Source organism: Eulemur rufifrons, chromosome 2, assembly GCF_041146395.1.
Source record: "Eulemur rufifrons isolate Redbay chromosome 2, OSU_ERuf_1, whole genome shotgun sequence".
In the NCBI taxonomy this organism is placed as follows: Eukaryota; Metazoa; Chordata; class Mammalia; order Primates; family Lemuridae; genus Eulemur; species Eulemur rufifrons.
Genome location: NC_090984.1, coordinates 37,621,737 through 37,636,964, shown reverse-complemented (window position 1 = coordinate 37,636,964; position 15,228 = coordinate 37,621,737). Strand labels below are relative to the sequence as shown.

The following is a 15,228-nucleotide window of genomic DNA, read 5'->3' as shown; positions in this document are numbered from 1 at the left end:
ATTTCCCTGATGATTACAGATGTTGAGCCTTTTTACATTTGTTTGTTCACCATTAGTCTGTCTTCTTTTGAAAAGTTTCTGTTCATGTCTTTTGCCCACTTTATAATGGGGTGGTTTGATTTTTTTCTTGCTGATTTTTCTGAGTTCTATATAGATTCTAGTTACCAGCCCTTTACTGGATGAATAGCATGCAAATATTTTCTCCCATTCTTTAGGTTGTCTATCCTTTCTGATGATAGTTTCCTTGGCTGTGCAGAAGCTTTTTAGTTTGATCAGGTCCCATTTATTTATTTTTGTTGTTGCTGTGATTGCCTTTGGGGTCCTCTTCATAAATTCTTTGCCAATGTCTGTAAGTTCTTCCAACATTTTCTTTTAGGATTGTTATGGTTTCATGCCTTAGGTTTAAGTCTGTTAACCATCATGAGTTGATGTTTTTGAGAGGTGAGAGGGTTGCCGATCCTATTTCAGTCTTCCACATGTAGCTCATCCAATTTCCCCAGCACCATTTATTGGTGAATAGGGATTCTTTCCCTAGTGTATGTTTTTGTCTGATTTGTCAAAGATCAGATAGCTACATGAGGATGGTTTTATATCTGGGTTCTCAGTCCTCTTCCATTGGTCTAGGTCTTTGTTCTTTTACCAATACTATGCTGTTTTAGTTACTACAGCTTTGTAGTACAGCTTGAAGTCTGGTAAATTGATGTCTCCCAATTTGTTCTTTTTGCTTAAGGTTACTTTTGCTATATGGGATCTTCTCTGGTTCCATACAGAGCATAAAATTATTTTCTCTAGATCTGCACAAAATGATGTTTGTATTTTTATAGGGATTGCACTGAATCTGTAGATCACTTCGGGTAGTATAGAAATTGAAAGCATTCCCACTAAGAATGGGAATCAGACAAGGTTGCCCTCTATTATCACTTCTATTCAACATAGTGCTGGAAGTCCTAGCTAGAGCAATCGGACAAGAGAAGAAAATCAGGGCATCCAAATGGGGGCAGAAGAGGTCAAACTATCACTCTTTGGTGACGATATGATTTTTTTTTTTATCTATAAAAAGCCTATTTATTCAGAAATAATTTAATTTCACAGAAAACGTTTACATGCTTTAAAATGTTCAATCTTTATATATTTATAGGTATTTTAAGTACTTTAGCATTACATTTACATAAAAGATAAATTCTGTTTATTATTTCAGGATATTATGGGGGTACAAACATTTTGGTTACATGTTATGACTTTGCAACACCCAAACCATGATTTGAGGCGTGCCTTTTCCCCCCCTTCAATGCTCACCACGTCCATTAGTTGTGAGTTTACCCACCCCAACCCCCCAATCCCGGAATAATATTACTACCATGTAAGCACCATAGTGTTGATCAGTTAGTGCCAATTTGATGGCGAGTACATGTGGATCCTATTCTTCCATTCTTTTGATAACTCACTTCAGAGGATGGGGTTAAGCTTTATCCAGGAAAATATAAGAGGTGCCAGATCACCGTCATTTCTTATAATTGAGTAATATTCCATTGTATACATATACCAAATTTTATTAATCCACTCATGAATTGACAGGTGCTTGGGTTGTTTACACATCCTTGCAATAATGAATTGTGCTGCCATAAACATTCAGGTGCAGATGTCTTTATTATAGAATATCTTTTGTTCTTTTGGGTAGATGCCTAATAGTGCTATTGCTGGATCAAATGGTATTTCTATTTTTAGCTCTTTGAGATATCTCCAAATTATTTTCCACAGAGGTTGCACTAATTTGCAGTCCCATTAGCAGTGTAAAAGTGTCCCTGTCTTGCCACATCCTCACCAGCATTTGTTGTTTTGGGATTTTTTGATAAAGGCCAATCTCACTGGGGTTAGGTGACATCTCACTGTGGTTTTGATTTGCATTTCTCTAATGATTAGAGATGTTGAGCATTTTTTTTATATGTTTGCTGGCCATTATTCTGTCTTCTTTTGAAGTTTCTGTTCATGTCCTCTGCCCATTTATTGATGGAGTTGTTTGATTTTTTTCTTGTTGATTTTTTTAAGTTCTAGATAGATTCTTGTTATCAGCCCTTTGTCGGATGTGTAGACAGCAAATATTTTCTCCCATTCTGTAGGCTGTGTATTCGCTCTAATGATAGTTTCCTTGGCTACGCAAAAGCTTTTTAATTTGATCAGGTCCCATTTATTTATTTTTGTTGCTGCTGTGATTGCTTTGGGGATCTTCTTCAAAAATTCTTTGCCTAGGACAATGTCTGAAAGGGTCTTCTCTACATCTTCTTCTAAGATTCTTAAGGTTTCATGCCTTAGGTTTAAGTCTGTTATCCATCTTGAATTGATTTTTGTAAGAAGTGAGAGGTGGGGATCCAGTTTCAATCTTCTGCATGTAATTATCCAGTTTTCCCAGCACCATTTATTGAAAAGAGATTCTTTTCCCCAGTGTATATTTTCATCTGCTTTGTCAAAGATTAGATTACCATATGCAAATGGTTTCATCTCTGGATTCTGAGTCCTGTTCCAAAGATATTTATGTCTGTTCTTATGCCAGTACCATACTGTTTTAGTTACTATAGCCTTGTAGTACAGGTTGAAGTCTGGTAGACTGATACCTCCCAGTTTGTTTTTGGTTTTTGGGTTTTTTTTTTGCTTAAGATTGCTTTGGCTACACAAGGTCTTCTCTGGTTCCATACAAAGCACAGAATTATTTTTTCTAGATCGGTAAAGAATGATGATGGTACTTTGATAGGGATTGTGTTAATTCTGTAGATGGCTTTAGGTAGTATGGACATTTTAATGATGTTGATTCTACTAATCCATGAGCAAGGTAGATTTTTCCATCTGTTTACATATTCTACAATTTCTTTTCCTAGTGTTTCATAGTTCTCCCTGGAAGTTGTAGCAGGGGCTGACAGACGATATGATCTTATATCTAGAAAACCCCAAAGATTCTGCCAAGAGACTACTGGACTTCAACAAAGTCTCAGGTTACAAAATCAACATACACACATCAGTAGCATTCATATATGCCAACAACAGTCAAACTGAAAACCAAATCAAAGACTCAATACCTTTCACAACAGCAACAAAGAAAATAAAATACCTGCGAACATATTTAACTAAGGAGGTGAAAGACCTCTACAGGGAGAACTACAAAACACTGAGGAAGGAAACAGCAGAGGACGTAAACAGATGGAAAACCAATACCATGCTCATGAATCGGCAGAATCAACACTGTTAAAATGGTTCAATATTAATAAATTAAAAAACACAAGGTAATTACTACTTTGTCAAAATTATCATCTACTAAAACTGAAAGCAAGCTATTACTTAAGAGCTAGTTTATTCCTGAGTAAAAACTAAAATGGGGGGCAAATTCTAGTCCAACCTATTCAAAGTAAAGATAAAGTAAATTTATATCGGTAAGATTAATACACTTTAGAGGGCTTCTAAACATGCAGTATTGCCATCAAGGAGCAAATAATAGAACTTGGAAAACTATTTGGGCAAAAGAAAAGAGAAAAAGAGAAAACATACTGACATGACTACAAACATTAAAGGTTTCTATACCTCCAAAAACTCAACATCCAAAATAAAGCTGGGAATCAATCTGCAGTAGTGTGCAGCAGCGATAAGGATGAATATATCACATGATATGAATTTTGGAAATGCATAAGTTATGGGTCAGAAAGAGAAAGAACAGGCCCCTTATACTTTACCATGCTGGAGGAAATCTTCTGTCTCATAAGGCAAATATGAAATTAACCTGGCCAGTAGGGTGAACAGGTAAGAATGCCAAGCAGACAGGATTTAGAACAGTGGTTGTTTATAGGAGTGATTTGGGCCAGCTGCCCGACTCCTGAAGGCCTTGGGACACAAAGGAAGTTTCAGCCTTTCTATCAGGAGGAAGGGTGGTCTAAGCTAACAACGAAGATCTTAAGAGAGGAGTGAAAAGTATGAGATGAATCATAATGTGATCAAGTACAAAGTATTATAAACTTGTATGTAAGCATATATATATATATATTTTGTATAAATAATTATAAAATGTATGATCAATATTATTTCGGGACATATCCTCCAATACTATCATATATTAAGTATACCGATACACAGAAAACGTACTCCAATACTGTTTACAAAAGACACTCTGTGCAGAGTAAGCTCTCAGAGTGACTTTTAGACCATTCTATTAATATATGTCACAATATACAACAAGCACAAGTTCTAAGATTAGATATGCTTAAAAATTAAAAGTTGCTTTAAGAGAAAAATAGGCAAAAGACAAACTGAGACAATGCATTAGTAAAATACAAATAAACAACACATACAAAATACCTTTTTTCGAACTTACTAGTCAAAGAAATACAAACAATAGTAATGTTTAACTATTAAATTGGTATTGTTTTAGAGACCATACTATCTATTACAAATAAGAAAGACAAAGAAAGAATAAATAACTGTAGAAAACATAAGGAGACTTAAGAAGAAATAAATAACCACAAAGTGGGATCCTGAATAGGATCCTGGGAAAGAAAAGAGACATTAATATAAAAACTGGTGAAATTCTAATAAGGTCTACAGTTTAGTTAATGTTAATTACCTGGTTATGATAAGTGAAATGTTAACATTAGGGGAAACTGAGTGAGGGTTATATGGGAACTCTTTGTACTATTTTTTCTATAATTCTAATATAAGTTTGAATTAAAAAGTTAAAATTAAAACTAATGACAACATTCACTATAAGCAAAGTAGAAGTCAATTTTGATATAATTTTTCTGCATAAAAATTTTGGCAGTAGCCATTAAAGGCTTTAAAAGGTTCATCTCCTTTGATCTAATTATTCTACTTTCAGGAATTTATGGTAAGGAAATATATAAAAATGCTTAAGAGAGAATTATTTATAATAGCAAAAAAAATCATAACCTATATGTCCAACAATGTGGGAATGGTAAAATAAATTGATAAACTATCACGGGATCATTAACACCATGCTTTTTTAGGAATATCCAATGACATGTTCCAAGTAGAATGTTCAGTGAAAAAAGAGAAATACGTATCTGCATATACAATATGGTCCTGATGGAGGTATTCTCTTCTAAACTCTCTCCGAAAATACATTTTATAATAGAAACACAGGGATTTTATTTTATGATTATAAATTAAGGAATAATTAGGTTTTAAGAAGTTTGCTTTCTTACTAACTTTTCCACAGACATGAGTTTGTTAAGAAGTTATGGAAACAAGTTATTCAAGAAACCCAAACCACTCCTAGAATCTGAGGCCTAACAGACAGATACAGGCATTTGAGCTTTTACATGCAGTATTAAAAAAATAAATAAAGAAAGAAATCAATAATGCCATTTGACTTAACTATAACCAAACACAATCCTACTATTTTCTCCAAATATTTGCACTTGAAAAAATGAAAATTACTAACTTGCATTTTCCAAAATAGTTCTTTATCAGAAGTATAATAAAGTTAATACTGTTAAATACTCTCCTAAGCAACAACTCTGGTTAATGAAGTACCACAATTTCAGAGAGCAGGCAACATGTTATTTAATAAATAACTGGGTAAAATAATCCTCCAATAGCGAACTTTTAATGCCTTATTAAACAGTTCAGAGAGAGTAAATACAATAATAATGGTAGAATAGGCACTAGACTGGGATTCAGAAGACCTGCACATTTATTTAACTATGTAATCTTGGGCAAGTCATTTCTGAGCTTCAAGTTATTTACCTTTCAACCTGAAAGAATAGCCACAATTTAATGTTTTGTATGCACTTGCTCTTCACAGTACATGCATTACATCAAGTAGTTATCACGACAGTATTAACAAAGACCTAATATTATTTCCCATTTTATAAATGGGTAAACTAAGGTTAGGTGTGGTTGAGTAAGGCTTCCAATACAGCCCCACTTGCTGATGGAGCCAGAATTAGAACCTAGGTCTGACTGATTACAATGCCCAGGCCCTTAAGCTATATCACACTGACTTTATAAGTAATAACAATAGTAATATATCCCTTCCTGCCTACATGAAAGAAATGTTGAGATACAAAGATATTCCATGAAAAAGTAAAAAACATACAAAACATGACAAAATAAAAAACTATTAATTATAATTTATTAACACTAATAGCTTCCAAAATTCAGAGAAAAGTCCCTTAAACAGGATTCTCAATTCATACCAGAATATACCTCTGTCATTCTTAACCTTGACTGCACAGTAGAATCACTTAGAGAGTTTTTAAAAAGGTATTATTTCTAGGCCTCACCTACACCAATTGGCAAAATCTCTCTTTTTTTAAAAGACTCCCAGGATTAGGAACCATCAATTGAGGTGCTTTGATTTAAAAACTATACTACAGAAACAAAACATTCTGAGTCAGAAAAGGCTCTAATTTCTAACTTTTATAACACCAAAGATACCATCCCTTGCCTTATATTTTTTTCTCTCTGCATTCAATGTTGGAAAGATTTTTATCTATCAAACTATCAAACAACGAAGTTTTCCAGTTTTTTTGTCCCTCAAATGCCAAATAGCTTATAATAAGCGTGAGAAAACCACTGGGTTAATTTGATGCCAACTAATAGTAAAGAATTTTTACATTCTGGCTAGCTTTCCATCTTCAGAAACACTTGTTACATTTTTTAAAACATTAGAAATAGTCTGTGGAACCTTACAGGATCCAAGAGAGAGACTCAGCAGTCTCCCTTATTGTCTAAAGCAGCAGTCCCCAACCTTTTTGACAGCAGGGAATGGTTTCATGGAAGATAATTTTTCCACGGACCAGGGTGGGGGATGGTTTCAGGATGATTCAAGTGCATGACATTTATTGTATATTTTATTTCTTTTATTATTACACTGTGATATATAATGAAACAATTATACAACTCACCGTAATGCAGAATCTAATGCTACCGCTGATCTGACAGGAGGCAGAGCTCAGGCGGTGATGGGAATGATGGGAAGTGGCTGTAAATACAGATAAAGCTTCCCTCACTCACCGGCTGCTCACCTCCTGCTGTGTGGCCCAGTTCCTAACAGGCCATGGACTAATACTGGTTTGTGGCCCAGGAGTTGGGGGCCGCAGGTCTAAAGAGCAAACTTTTTTTTTAATATACTATTATTTTTCTAAGACAGTGGTACCCTAACTCTTTGGCTTCAGAACCCCTTTATACACCTAAAAATTATTAAACCCAAAAAGAATGTTTTATTATATTGGTTGTATTTATCAATATTTACCATACTAGAAACCAAAACAGAAAAATTTTAAATATTAATTCATTTTAAATAATAAACTCATTACAAATTAACATAAATATTTGTGAAAAATGACTTGCAAACACAAAAAATTAGCGAAGACTGGCATTGTTTTACATCTTTGCAAATCTCTTGAAAATCAAAAACTGCTAGTCTCACTATTTCTTCTTTCAATCTGCTAGGACAAGTTGTTCTGGTCGAAGAATATAAAAAAATATGGCTTCATAGCAATATATAAATGAAAAAAGGAATATTTTAATAGCATTTTAAGATAACTATTGATATACTATTTGATATTGTAGCGAAACTCAACAGTTGGTACTTACTTAAAGGTTTGTGGCAGTGTGAAATCTAAAGCTATATCCCTCAATTTTTTTGTACTCTGTTCCGTTAAAATCATTGGTCTATCTTAGATTTTAAATGGATTTTTTACCAATGCATAATTTTGTAACATATACATTGGTTATTTGGAAAATGATGGTTTCATCAAATTATGCAGATCTTCCAAATGTTAATATAGTTCATTATATAATATAAAAAAGCATTATTTATAAATACCACCACTTATCAGAAAAGTCTTCAACTTTTAAGAAGCTGTCAAGATCGTCATGGCAGATAAAAGTTTTCTAAAATCTTAATTTTTGCTTGAAAGTTAAAATTTTACCATTGGCAAAAAATATTACTATTGGTTGTTTTCCTTTAAGTGACAGGTTAACTTTGTTCAGTTTTGAGGATTAAACATTCAAGATTAAGTAACTGTGTATGGCAGACAAGACTCTAAAGTGGCCCCCATGATGCGCAGGTGCTGGTATCCACATCCTGTGTGATTCCCTCCCTTTGAGTATTGGGTATCACCTCTGACTTGCCTCTAAACAATAGCATATGGCAAAGGTGATAGGATATACATGATTTTGTGTACATAATTATGTTACCTAAGACCGTAAGGAAATCTTGCTAAGGACTCTCTCCCCCTTGGTAGCTTTCAGGAAGCAAGCAGCCATGTTGGAAGTCCCACCTGGCAAGGAGGCAGCCAAAAGCCAGCAAAATACTGAGACTCTCAGTCCAACAACCCTTAAGGAACTGAATGTTGCCAAAACCACGTGAACTTAGAAGCAGATACTTCCCCAGTAGAGTTTCAGATGAGAAAGCAACTTCAGGGACCCTATCTTGAATGCAGCCTTGTGAGACCCTCAAGCAGAGGATCCAGCTAAGCCATGATCTGACTCCTGACCCACAGAAACTGTAATACCGTGAGATAATAAGTGTGTGTTGTTTTAAGCCATATAAGTTATATGGTAATATTGATATACAGAAACAAATAACTAACACACCATGACTTGTCAGTATAAAAATGTCAGTGTTCAAGCAAAAATGGTATAATATTTTTTTTTTAAAAAGCAGGTAGTTTTGCCATTATGCAATCACACAAGTGTTTTTACTCAAGACAATCATCATACTTCAGACATATAAGCACTTTATGCATATTACCGAATTCATCACACAGAATATTTTAAAAGATATATACTCAAGGGTGGAGAGTTAACAAAATTAATAACATTTTAATACTTCATAAAGGGAATTTAGTACAAGTGGAATATTTTTTACTATGAATGCACAGTGGGTGACGAACACAAAAACTATGAGTACAGTTTGGTGGTACTACCTTGATTCATATTCAGGCACCAGTAATTTACCTACCATTGCTTTGGCATCATCAGTGCACATGTCAACACAGTTGAATTGGCAAATACTCTTTGACTAAGATGTCAACAGTGTTGATTCTCAAAGTCTGAAAGGGTCTTGGGGAACACCAGGGGACTGCAGACCATACTTTGAGAACTATCGAACTAAGGCAATTTCTTCCATTTTTTTGAAAGTATACATTTATATACAACATATATGTATGTGTGTATATATACACACATATAAACTATCGGTTAGCCTGTATTGGAATCTCAGATCCAGCATCTGCCAGCTATTTGATTTTGAGTAAATCATTTAACATCTATGACCCTCAGTTTCCTCAATGATAAAATGAGGACAATAATAAGTGACTACTTCATAGGGATGTTTAAGAATCAAAGGACATTAATTTATGTATAGTTTTAGCACAAAGCCTTATGCATATTAGCAGCTCAATAAATATTAACTACTATCATTATCTATTACTTTTTGTTAAAGTTTTTTTAAAATACCTAAACTATGAAGGAATGTTTTCAGAATAAAAAGCTACAATGGCCTCTTGATAATTTTTCCAATTAAGAACTCGTGGCCCAGTTTGCAATCTTAAATATTTTACCATTATGTAATATTTATTACTGATTATATACTTTTATTTCTATTTTCATAGCTTAGTTTTCAATCTATACCAATTTAAGCATGTTATCTAATTTATTAACAGGTTGGGTAAGTAGCTCCCGCAGTACTTTGAGTACTGCTTGAGCTATCATAAAGATGGTGACATTTTTGAGGCTGATTATGCTTCCACTGGATGAGTACTTGTGACAGTCCAAGATTTTAATAAGGTATTCTTGATATTGATATATCAAATCCAATGTATCCCTGAGCTGACTGTGTAGTTTCAGAAACACTTACAGGTTTAGAAAAAGGCTGAACAATAACAGAACTATCTGAAGATCTAGATTCAGGACGAAAGTTTACTGGCGAGGCAGTCACTGGATTTGATGTTGGATTCATGTAGGGTTGACTTGTAGGCTTGAATGCAGCAGTAATACCTGTATTTTAAAATATCACAATATACTAAATATATTTCTATATAATCAATTTTATCAAAATACTTCACTTTAAAATGAAAACAGTATAATAAAACTGTACCTCGACTGAGTGCACCATTCTTTAGTCCCCTTGAATATGAGCTGGGGTTAACTCTGTTCAAAATATCTACAAAAAATTATATTTATTTTAAAATTTATTTTTTGAATGAAATATATACTAAGATAATAGAAATCATGAATTGAAAACAATTAAACAGATTCCTGGAAGAAGTATATAACTTAATACTGATTTAAGAATACAGTTAATTTTAAACATGTACATCTTTACTAAAGAAAACAAGATTACCAGCATTAATTGTTTCATAGAATAAGAACATCTTTCTCATTATAACTCAAAATCTAAAAGCCAGAGGTAACAGAATCTAACTATATATAAATAAAAACATTCTGCATAGCAAAGAAATAATCCACAGAATAAAAATTTTCCAAAACTATATTTATATACAACCTATAATTGAAGGATAGATCTTTGAATGATGACAAGGTTGTACATACACTTGGGTTCCTATGACGCAAAATCAAAGCCTTGCCCAACTTTCACATTCCATTCATGCCTCTAAAAGCCTTGAAGTTTCATTATGGACCATTTCATTGGATTATCTACCATTACTTTTAAATTTTGAAGGGGAAACTATCAGAGATTTCAGACTAAAATGAACCAACAGTTAATTAACCAGGATATTTAAGTTAAGTAGTTTCAAATCTATCACTACACCAGAAGTCAATCTGAGCCTGACATGACTTTGAGGATCAGTTTAAAGTTTCTTACTCTTACACACATGTAAATTCTGTTACTTTTAGCTTACTAAACTAAAATTTGGAAGAGTGAGGATTTGCCTAAAACTTCTAGTTTGGAAAAAAGTACCCAAAAAAACCACCAAATCTTGTAAAAATTTCCTTTTTTTCCCATCATAGTAGAAAAGAACGAGATCTCATTAAGTAATTCTATAAAGTAAAGGTTCACACAAAAATACAGTTTTCTGGTAATGTCAATGCAGTGCTCTATAATTAACCACTGCAGAAATCTTACTGGAGAAAATCCTGCTCAAACAACTTGATACTGTTTTCACTCAGAAATTCAAGATTAAATATTTACTCAAACCATCAAAGAACTATTGCTGTATGACTTTTTAGTGGTTGTAATCTACAAAAGCACAAGTTTCTACCCTCCTTTCTGGAAGTTCATATTTAACTCATATTCTATATATGTTAAAATATTTTATGGCTTACATATAAAACAAAAATAAAATCATTTTAATTTTTCATCTTAACAGTTCACAAAAATTCTACTGGGGTCAATCCCCTTCTTGATAGAAGTATTTTAAACTAATATACATTGTTCTAGTTGAATATTGTTAACAGTCATCTACAATCAGTACAAATTCAACATGAATCTTAACTGCCATGTTCTCAATAAGATTTTGAATAACAATTTTGCAATATGATAATATCCAGTATAAAATAATCAGTGACTAGGAAACAATAACTAAGAGAATATAATATTATGTTCCGCTATCACCAACATGCATGCCATCATGCCTAATTCATTTTATAATCCAAGAGGCACTTCACTTAGCGCTCCATGAGAGATTATAATCTGCCACAGGAAATGGTATTAAAAATTCAATCAGTTAAATTATTCTCCCTCTGGTAAAACTGAATAAAAGTGCCATTCCAAGTTTAGAGGCAACAGAAGTAAGAACTAGGCTTTCAGAAAATTTTAAAGTAGTCTTATAATCACACTTTTCAAGCACTGCCAATGGTAAGTGAAAGCATTCTAGTATGCTGGGTACATTATATTCTTCAGTAAATTCTCCTGGCTTGAAACAAACATGTAAATGAAATGGAAAAGGATCTATCTTCTTTTTCTCCCTGAAATTTGTACATTATTTCTCTGCATTCTATCACACATTTTTGAGTGGACATCAGTATCTTTAACATTATAACAATGTCAACTCCAATTACTCTAACTAAAAGCTAATAATCCATAAAGGTACCAAGTTGTTCTGCTAAAAAGCAATAAGGATTTAAGTGAACTAACTGCTATATCATCCAAGTACAGTGGCTGTAGACAATGCCCTTCTCTTTTATGAATATAAATAGGAGCTGCTGGAAGGTGGAGGTGGTCAGAAGCTACAGCCTTTCTCAGTATACAGGCCAGAGACTGTGCTACCATTCACTGCCTATGCATTTTATAGTCATGTACAGATGACACTGTAATGAGGCCTGGATGTGAGATTTCCACCTGAGACTCACACAAACTCATTTAGTATATTCTGAAATTTTAAGCAAAACATTCCAAATCCTTCCTTTTCTGTGCTTCTGGGTTTAAGTGAGAAAAATAAAAAGGAATAAATATAAATAGGTTGTTACTTAGCTCCACTAAAAATTATGCTTTCCACTCTTAGAAGACCTCCACTGTCACCAGCTAATATTAGCTCATTTCTTTTCTCATATCTGATATTTAATCTCTTACTTCCTTTTTCAAGTCCCCAATCACATCCCTATACTGATTCCCAAGTTCTTACTGGCGTCCCACCCTATCTCTCATCTCTAACTCCTTACAGTGAAACAAGGATGATCCAGCCTGAGCAAGAGCGAGACCCCACCTCTACTAAAAATAGAAAGAAATTATATGGACAGCTAAAAATATATATAGAAAAAATTAGCCGGGCATGGTGGCGCATGCCTGTAGTCCCAGCTACTCGGGAGGCTGAGACAGGAGGATCGCTTGAGTTCAGGAGTTTGAGGTTGCTGTGAGCTAGGCTGACGCCACGGCACTCACTCTAGCCTGAGCAACAGAGTGAGACTCTGTCTCAAAAAAAAAAAAAAAACAAGGATGTCAAGTACCTATAAAACAGTTTACAAGTTTTTCATTAGAAACAATACCTCATAAAACTTGGCTTCACTAAAGTAAATGCTTACTTGAAATTGCTGGTTTTGAACTTGATATCTCTCCAACAAAGATGGGCTCATCATCGTCATCATCCTCAACCTCTTTTACTTTTTTCTGCCATGGTTCCAGCTCTTCTTCTTCACATTCCATAAAGAGTTCTGCCATTTTTGAATTATCTAATTTTCAAAAAGAGAGAAGTAAACCTTATTTTCAGAAAGAAAAATAAAAACATTTTTGTAATATATAGTATAATATTCTATATTAATAATACCAGTAGCAATTTCTGAATTGATATTTGTAGTCAGTACATGGTAACACACAGGAAACTCAGAGCTTACTCTCTAAGATATAAACTAGTAAAATTTAGATAGGTAATGGATGACATTAGTTATTTATAGTAGACAGAAAATGTGGAACAGTCAAATCCAGTCAAAGTGAGTTTCAGTCATATACTTGGACTATGATTATCTCTATAAAAAGCATGATATCTAACCATTATCTTTTTTAAAAAAAAATGTATTAACAAAAGAGAAATAAACTAAGAATAAGAGGAAACGTGGGAGATAAACTAGAAAAATTGAACCAGATTCAAGAATGCTAGGCACAGGACAAAGCAGGGAAGAGATTCTAGAATAAAATATGGAAAATAAGTGCGGCTTATTTCATCAGGACAAATTAGACATTTCTCACCTGAAGAATGTCACAAATCATTTCCTGGTCTAACGTTACTTATATGTTTAGTAGTCCACCTACCCCCCCCCAAAAAAAAGGCCTTCCCATTTTCCCAAATGTCATCAACATCAGGAACTGACCCCTATTTTCTCTAACTGTACTCTTTTACTAATTAGACAGAGTTCTTCAAGTCAAATAATTAAAAATACTAATTTTCACTGGCAATTCATAGCTTAGCATTTGCATATTTTAAATACTTGAAACACCACCCTATTTGTGTATCTCAAGAGCTAATATCTATACTGCTTGCTCTATACAGAATATCCTTCCTTCTTACCTATACACTATATCATTCTAGTCTAGAGCAAAGAGAGCATGTACTTGATATCAAATTCAATAGTACAAATCTTCACTGCACTGTTTCTAATCATGTGACACTAGAGAAATTACTTGAATCTATTTTCCTCATCTGTAATATGGGTATGATATTTACCTAATAAACGTATTACATAGCTTCAAGAAAATGCCATATAATGTACCTAACTTCAACAAAATATTAATTTCCTGTCCCCCTTAATTCTTGGTTCAATTATAACTCCCTTAGCAAACCATAAGATTTTACTTTTCTTCAAATTCTAAACTACATTGATGGTCTATATCAGGCAATTAAATATTTAACATACATTTCAAACTGCTTACCATTTCTTCATGTGTCTTCATTTTATATACCCAAGGCCCATCTGAGCTCATTGGGAGTATATTTCCCCCTACACATATTAGATGGGCAGCAGGCACATAGCACATGATAATCTATGGACTTGAAGTCAGGCAATATCTAATTTTAAACAATTAGGAAGATCTATTATATACTGATAGTAAAAGTATTATTTATATCCAGTTGGTATATTTTATGGGTTGCACTGCATTTCCCCAAAATTCCTATGTTGAAGATATATGACATATAATTACTACCACAGAATTGTGACTATATTTGGAGACAGGGTCTTTAAAGGTAATTAAGTTAAAATGAGGTTACCAGAGTGGGCCCTAATCCAATATGACTGGTGTCCTTATTAGGAGATTAGGACACAGACACCCGCAGGAGGGGACACCATGTGAAGATATAAGAAGATGGACAAGGAGAGAGGCCTGGAACCCCTTCCTCATGGCCCTCAGAAGAAACCAACCCTACAACATACTAATCTTGGACTTCTAGCCTCAAGACTTGTGAGAAAAATTCCACAATTTCCATTGGGTAAGCCACCCAGTCTATAGTACTTTGTTATGGCAGCCCAAGCAAACTAACACATTATATAATAATATTCCTTGCTCTTTTTAACAGGACATTGCCATTGTTAATATAGCCAGGATATATTGTTGAGGAAAGAAATTAAAAGACACATAATAGCTTTATAATTTTTTAGAAATAATTTTTTTGTCTATGCATAGAAGAAACATGTGATCATGTATGCCAAATTGATAATAGTAGTTACCTCTAGAAATGGAAAGAAAACACTTCATATTTCTACTTCACTCACTTTTTTATTTACATTATTTGTTTTTATGTGAGCATTTGTTACTGTAACAATTTTAAG

The 15,228-nt window shown here is 33.6% G+C and overlaps 1 protein-coding gene across 4 annotated transcripts in view; it reads right to left on the bottom strand.

The window, feature by feature from the left end:
* ZNF280D (zinc finger protein 280D) overlaps window positions 1-15,228 on the bottom strand; it is a 110,364-nt gene that overhangs the window by 74,338 nt on the left and 20,798 nt on the right. For 3 of the 4 annotated variants that reach the window (XM_069459494.1, XM_069459497.1, XM_069459504.1), the window contains 3 exons: window positions 12,991-13,137; window positions 10,106-10,171; window positions 9,866-10,005 (listed from right to left, as the gene is read on the bottom strand). In XM_069459494.1, the coding sequence (XP_069315595.1) occupies window positions 9,866-10,005; window positions 10,106-10,171; window positions 12,991-13,137 (353 nt within the window). Of the gene's footprint in view, window positions 1-9,787; window positions 10,006-10,105; window positions 10,172-12,990; window positions 13,138-15,228 lie in introns of those variants that run through there. The other variant, XM_069459511.1, reaches the window with a different exon arrangement.